The sequence below is a fragment of the Cryptotermes secundus genome, unplaced genomic scaffold, assembly GCF_002891405.2.
Source record: "Cryptotermes secundus unplaced genomic scaffold, Csec_1.0 scaffold47, whole genome shotgun sequence".
Lineage (NCBI taxonomy): Eukaryota > Metazoa > Arthropoda > Insecta > Blattodea > Kalotermitidae > Cryptotermes > Cryptotermes secundus.
Window position 1 is genome coordinate 2,707,846 of NW_019721002.1, and position 7,879 is coordinate 2,715,724.

The 7,879-nt window shown below is 36.0% G+C and overlaps 2 protein-coding genes across 2 annotated transcripts in view; one reads left to right on the plus strand and one right to left on the minus strand.

Annotated features, from left to right (window-relative positions):
• Positions 1-4,493, minus strand: part of LOC111874465 (methylosome protein 50) — a 14,029-nt gene extending 9,536 nt beyond the window's left edge. Inside the window, exons 1-2 of the mRNA XM_023869993.2 lie at positions 3,901-4,493; positions 1,376-1,542 (exon numbers count right to left, since the gene is read on the minus strand). Coding sequence (XP_023725761.1) covers positions 1,376-1,542; positions 3,901-4,021 — 288 coding nt within the window. The 5' untranslated portion in view covers positions 4,022-4,493. The remainder of the gene's footprint in view (positions 1-1,375; positions 1,543-3,900) is intronic.
• A 1,013-nt stretch (positions 4,494-5,506) lies between these two features.
• Positions 5,507-7,879, plus strand: part of LOC111874528 (uncharacterized protein CG1161) — a 9,557-nt gene continuing 7,184 nt past the window's right edge. Inside the window, exon 1 of the mRNA XM_023870100.1 lies at positions 5,507-5,732. Coding sequence (XP_023725868.1) covers positions 5,670-5,732 — 63 coding nt within the window. The 5' untranslated portion in view covers positions 5,507-5,669. The remainder of the gene's footprint in view (positions 5,733-7,879) is intronic.

The window sequence follows — 7,879 nt, forward strand, 5'->3', positions numbered from 1 at the left end:
CACCAGTGTTTGTCTAAAATATGAACGCAAATATCAGTATTAAAAAGAAAGCAATGAATGGTTTAATCCAGTACGAAATGTCGAAATTCCATCAGTTTTCTTTCCTTCAGAGACATAATAGGGCTAATTTGGTAAGTAGGACCTACTATCATATATTCATCATCTTTATTCTTAATTTTATTCTTAATTATTTTATTGTTATCTTTAATTAAAATTGTGAAATTTTATGTCCCATTTAATATTTAAGGTCATATTTTACACTTTTTAGGTCATATTTGACATAATTTTGGGTCATAAGTGCATGCATATATTTATAGTTTTTAGGTCATAAAAATCCGGGCCCTAATTATAACTATCACACTATATGTTTCAGTCTGTAGACTGTCATCATGTGTGTATGAATAAATAAATAATTAAATATAACACACTACTGCAGAACTGTATGGTTAAATTGACCCACCTTCCACAAGCCATAATTTTTTTAACAGTTTGTACAAATATCACTCACTCATGGAGCTGAGCCCTTCTTGAGAACCTATCAGTTGTGCAGTTACTCAAGAACTTTCCAGCATTTTATGGAATCCAAAGGTTCATTAACATGTACACAAGAGCCCTCCACCAGTCCAAACTAATCCATACCATCCCATTCTATCTCTCTAAGATCCATTTTAATACTGTCCACTCACCTATGCCTTCATCTTCCCAGTGGTCTCTTTCCTTCTGGCTTTCCCATCAATATCCTATATGCGTTTGTATGAATATAACTATACTATAAATTATTGTCAAATATAAAATAACAAATATGTAAAATGTGTAAACATGGAAAATGGCAATTGTGTGGAATGTTGTATTTGTTTGCGGGGAGGTACCTGTTATGTTGCTGGTTGTAGGTTCACTATTTGTGTTGTGTGTACACAGTTTTCTAACAAGAATGAGTTCTTCTATACATTGCTGAAACAGCATATGTTTGAGAGATGTGGGGTGTGACAGGTGTGTTATATTGAATGGATGAAAGATTTTGTATTGCTGCTGCGACATGGTATTTTTGCAGTTCTGATGAGTGTTTCATGTTTTAAAACATATGGTGGAGTAGTGGTGAAGTTATGTCACAGTGGCTTATGGGATGAGGTAGTTATACATAATACAATCTGCTGCTGCTGTGTTTAGCAACCTGGCTGGTTACAGTATTAAGGAATGACTCATTCCTATGAAAGTAATAATTAAACCAAAAGAAAAACGTCTTAAAACAATCAGACTCATTTGCCAGGAGTAATGTTGCTATTCTTGGCAATTAAAGTGTTAATCAAAATATGGTTTTCCCTGCTTTTGCCTGGATTACACTAAACTTATTTCCTCACCCACACTTCAAGTCTACCTTGTTGTTGTCTTCAAGGAATTTGCCATCGGTGATACCTGTCTCACATTCAATGCCTGTGAGACATTTTTCTACATCTGGTGCAGAGTCAGGATCAAGAAAGTACCACAAAGAACCAGTCCAAAAGCGTCCAGTCAAATTAGAGCAGCCAAGCAACATGTAACCATCTACAGAACACAATGAAATTAATCTGGCCAGATCAATATGTTTTAACAAAAGAGCAGACACATGTAAGAACATACACTTTGTGTTCACACTGTTACTTTCAACAGATTTATAGCCAGAAAATGGATTTGGGGTTCTCAGAATGGTGACTATGAAGAGTACTATCCTGTACGATGTGGTGCCAAGTAGCACTGTTTGCTTCTTGATAGTTGCTCGGTTGTGTTTAAGATGGAGACTGCATGCTCCTCTCAAACACTGGTGAACTTCTCCCAGACTACAAGGTGTCACATCCCACATGACAGTTCTCTTTAAATCATGATAAACTGTTAACATTTATCTCACCATCCTCCCTATTCTGAAAGGAAAGAAAGCTTATATATTAGCATCACAATTCCTAATAATTTTGAGGAAACTTTAACAAATACTGGCAGGTTTCCCATTTCCCCTCCTCCCACAGTCCATAATATATCCTTCCTTGGCACTACTCATATGATGCCTACTTCAAGTTTTACAAACATTATTACAGCTTCATCATTTTACCACATAATTCTTCATAAACTATAATAGCAAAACCCTGAACTAAATCTAAAGTCATATCTATCCCCCATACATTTTCACATTGGAATTGTCATAAAGATTACTGTTTTCTCTGAGATGGTGTCATACAGTCTGGCAGATATGTACACATGCTCTGAAGGAACTAATACCCTGAAGATGGAAGATTTCACAGTCAATATCATGAGACATATCAAGATGACATTAGTTTTCGATCCTTCAGACTTGAATCTCAAACACTGAAATCTCATCCTATTACCAAATGTGAAAGGCTAAGAACTGCTTTTGTCTCTTCTGTCCATGTTTGTAGCCCAACTAAGTCATGGAAGATGGATGATGTGATGTATTAAATGATATGCATGGAGATGCCTTTCCATTTTAGAAGTATGCACAGCATAACTCTAAGTCAGTGATAACAATAACATGCAGTACAAGGGATGCACCATTAGAAGCAACCCTACAGCTACAGTACCTAGTGACCCACCAAAATATTGGCTACGCAAACTTTCAAGATCCCTATTATTATCCTAGAGAAGGTCCCCATATTTCACGAACCTATCAAAACAAGAACATAGCTCATGGTGACATTGCAATACGGAAACACAACAATACAGCAACTGTGGAAATTACATACTTCCTCCCTGAATTACATGAACCACTGCAGTCTTGCATATTATGGCCAGAGATTAAAAACTGTTTTTGTGGGCTCAAAACACAACAGGATCATTGCAGAAATACCAGAGATACTGTCTCACAACAATCAAGAATTTGAGTTTTGAAGTCCATAAAAAGCTGTCACTACAATATATAATTTTAAATGTATTACTCTGGATCAGAGCATTTAAAACAAGTTCTGAGATGTGATGAAGACTCATACTGCAGTTTTCTGGGTTATCACACAGTGCGGCCTTGTAAATGCACACCAACATTTTGAAGAAATACACAGTCTCCACCTTGATGACAGGAGTTGGAGTTTGTGGAAGTGGCTGGTTACTGCCAAGGATAGGCAGGAGACAGGGCTCAATTTGTTGGTCGGGGTACAGCATCCTCTAGCAACTTGCAATGACACAGCCTTATGTTTTGTTCTCCTATGGTTGACTTATGCAGGACAAATTTTAATTTAATATGGACAATATGCTGTTGGTAGCTACATTAACCACACATTTTTCGGTTTCCTACAGTTCGGAGAAAAAACATGGCTGAATGATATTATCTATTAACACAGGGTAATGAAACGAAGGTATCAGATATTTGAAAAACATGCAACTTTTGTACAGGTACACTTTCTTGTGGAATCTAAAACATCGTGGCAGCAGTGAGAACCTCCTTTAACTTTCGGTTTGACTGGAGTTGCGAATATGGGAGGGGGGGGGGATAAGTCATAAATGCAGCTGTACAATCTGTATGAACTATACTTACATCAATCACGAAAATAATATTAATTATGATCTAAAAGTTTGTGAAGATGGTGCATTAATACAAATATTATGTTCCTGGCCGTTATCAATCGTTCTGTTTTTTGTTTACAAACACGTTTCGGAGACAGAATCCACTGTCCGAAACGTTGTTTTTAAATAAAAAACAGGATGGTGTTGACTTGTCCCATATCATGTATAATGATCCATGGATATTAAGTAAATAAATAAATAAACGTAGATAAAAACAGAAGACTGGCAATGTCCATAAACATACTTGTAATAATATTAATCACTAATACTATCACTACAGCTAATAATTTAAAACGGGCACAACTTTTCGGGAAAGTATTACTCCATGAAGATGTCACTACAAAAAATATTTCTTACCTTCACATATTTCCATCACATCTAAATACTTTTCAACTTGTGCTGGTAAAGCTGCGGGCTGATAATTGCGATATGCTTCAGCATTCCGATTCGGTTCAACTTCTATGCATACGGAATCCATATAAATTATAATAGTAACACATCCAAAACATGAAACTGCAATCACCACAACATAACCTCACGCACAGGTCATATGCTTACAATCCGGCGCACAATCTAACCCACGTATCACGACAAGCACAGCCGAGGTACGCAAGGATCAATTACAGAAAGGTGAATTCGATTGGTAGAGATTTGTATTAAATGGAAATAAGACTATTTAAAACTTTCATTGTTGCATAATAAATTTACTAATTATTTTAGAACAGAGAAGGTTGTTTTATCACGCGCAGAATTTCCCACAATTGAAATACTTAGATGCCAAGATAAATCGTGAAAACGGGCTGTGACAATGTGCTGTCTTCAGACGCTTCAGACGTACGGCTACCGTAACTTGAAACTTGCTGCTACACTGTACAAATATTAAACATTTAAACGCACAGTCTTTAATATAACTACAGGCATTAGTAACAAAATAAAAAAGGAAGACATATTAACAATTGTGTATAAAGTCAACTATGAAACAACAAGAAAAGACACTGATATGTTAGGATTTTGGACTTTATCCATCGTCCTGGTTTTTAAGATAAATAAAAACACGACGTTTCGGAAACTGGATCTGTTTCCGTCCTCAGGTGAAGGAAAAAGGAAAACACCTATTCAGTTGGGTCCCTTAGAAAGAGCTAGCCTCAATCACTGGACGAAACACGACGTTTCGGAAACTGGATCTGTTTCCGTCCTCAGGTGAAGGAAAAAGGAAAACACCTACTCAGTTGGGTCAGATTGAGGCTAGCTCTTTCTAAGGGACCCAACTGAATAGGTGTTTTCCTTTTTCCTTCACCTGAGGACGGAAACAGATCCAGTTTCCGAAACGTCGTGTTTTTATTTATCTTAAAAACCAGGACGATGGATAAAGTCCAAAATCCTAACATATCAGTGTGTTATACACCATCGTCAGAATCCTATAGTAACTACCAACAAGAAAAGAGATTCACAGTGCACTTAGCCTTGATTATGGCCGAGGTCACACCAAGGAAACTTGTAACCGCAACGCAACCGCGATTTCCGAGAATTGTTATCAGCCTGAGTTCAACACATGTTAGTGACAGGAAGAGCGAAAATTGAGGACACGGCAACGAAACTCGCGGAGAGACTGAGGAACTCAATTTCCAGGGAACAGAGCATGCCTCTCATCTCACAATTGCGTTGCCGCGTGGTTTCCTAGTATTAGATGTTCTATAACGCAGGCAGTCTGCTTGTACCGGTTCTCACGGCTCTTCGCTTGCGGATTTCTTATTTTTCCTTATGCTCTGAAGATGGAGGCGATAAGTTTCTCCGAAACGTCGGTTAACACCACATCTACACGGTGCCACATCCCAGGAGACTGCTTACTTCATAGTCACCGCCGTGAAAACCTCAAATATTACAATTGTTTATTTGGTGATCCATGAAGGTAATCAGTAGTTGGTGAGAGGTCCGTGTGATGTCAGTGTAAATTGTTGACGGTGTATGACAGTGTATGACGTGTATGACTGTGTATGACGGTGTATGACTATTCTTGAGGTTCTTGAGTTGGAGTGTGATATGTTGATAGATTCATGTGATGTAAATTAGCATAGGCCAAATTGATATGCGTGTTGTATGAACTTTTCTTAAAGATTCAAAGGAAAATGATGCATACGATATTCATCAGCGTGTCGGTAGTATTACTTCTCCATTCTGTTGCAATAAAGGTATGGAAGTATTTTCAGTATTTGTTATAAAACGCTAAATTAATATTTTCGTCGTATTTGTTGAGACTATAAATCACGTCATGACATTTTCCAAGGTGTAGGACTTTGTGGTTAAATAAAGAAGGTGCAGTACAACAGTTCTTAAAGGCACAACGATGGTTAATGTATTCTGTTTATTTTTTGCTTTTCTGTCAACGTTTATATGTTCTGTGTACATTTTATATTCGAAAGTAGCGCAAATTATAAATTGATTGATTGAATGATTGATTGATTGATTTATTTCGTCACTATAGATCATTGTACATGATATATGACAAGTCAAGTTAATTCTGAATATTAACAATTTGATATATAAGTAGATTAAAATTACAATAGTTACAATTTTTTACTTTAGGCGTAATAAAAATAATGGCAGATTAATGCTTATATATTTCATGAAATGGTATACAAAATACTCGAATTCTTGTTTCTGAAGTTCATCTATTCTACAATTTATTTTAACGACTTTTATAATTGTCTTAAGTCAGTTTTTCTGAATGGCCAGTGGCGTCTTGCCACCAGTCACAGGGATGGTAAGGAAGCAGTGATTTGTAAGAGGACTTTCTCATTGGATAATTGTTGATATATTTGTGTGTTTTTTAACGTAATAGTGTAGAATAAATGTTGGGCTATGGAAGAGGTCTTTTGCCAAGTGGAGCTTCTCTCAAGGGCTAAGGAGTTTCTGTGAGATTAATAGACTACAGAACTGCATTTGAAAAAAGTTTTTATGTAGTTACCTCATTCATTTCCATTTATATTATTTTATATTGTCACCTATATATATATATATATCATCATGCTTCATAATTAATGCAGGTTGATACCCTTTGCCATAGCATGTGACAGTATATCTCAGACTGTGTTATCTTGGTTGCTGGAAGAAAGAAAGGAAAACTGCGCAGTAGGGATTCCCAAAACTGATTATTCATGAATTATGTGATTATAATTGATTAGTGTTTGTTTCACATGAGAGAAACTCATCCACTTTATAAAAACAATGATCAAGTAGGTAAGTTTTCAAAGCGCTTTTGAACTTATATAGTACTGGTATTTCTTTAATATATCGTAGCAGATGATTTAGCAGTCGAAGTCCTACATTGTTAAAGTTGTTCCTGCATAGACTTGTATTACATGGGACGATGTGCAAGTCATCTTTTTCCTTGTGTTGTATGAGTGTAATCCTGAGTTGGTTGTGAAATCATTCAAATTGGATTTTATGTATATTAGAGTTTCGTATATGTACAAAGATGGTAGATACTTCTTGATACTTCCAGACTTTTTGTTTAAACAGGGAACAGCTTACCTCAGCTCTGTACTCAAGTCCTCTTTTGTCATGAGTTGCATTTGTGTCTAGTCTTAATCTGAACATTACATATATTACGATTACAACTGCCAACTTCCAAATACCATCACATATACAACTACAACTCGAATGCCCTTCAATAAAGATTTATGACACTGTCATCAATTACACAGATCACTCAAAATTTCTGGGAGTCTGGCTAGATAAGCATCTGAGATGGACTATACATACGCAAAAGTTAGCAAACAATTTATGTAAAATATGTTTTGGCCTAAGAGTAGTCAGAAGAGTGACTGGATTAGAGACTGTCCGCACGTTATATTTTGCTTATTTCCAATCTTTGCTATCATATGGACTGATATTTTGGGGTAACTCAGTAAAAGCAAAATTGATATTTAAATTACAAAAGAGAGCTATAAGAGCTATGACCCAGGTCCCAAAAACAACTAGTTGTAAACAAATTTTCAAATCATTACATATATTACCTTTACCATCTTTGTATATATACGAAATTTTAATATACATAAAATCCAATTTAAATGATTTCACAACCAACTCAGGATTACACTCATACAATACAAGGAAAAAAGACGACTTACACATCGTCCCATGTAATACAAGTCTATACAAGAACAACTTTAACAATGTAGGAATTCGACTGCTAAATCATTTACCACTACATATTAAAGAGATACCAGTACTATTCAAGTTCAGAAGTGCTTTGAAAACTTACCTACTTAATCATTGCTTCTACAAAGTGGATGAGTTTCTCTTGTATGGGGCAAGCACTAGCTCTAATCAATTA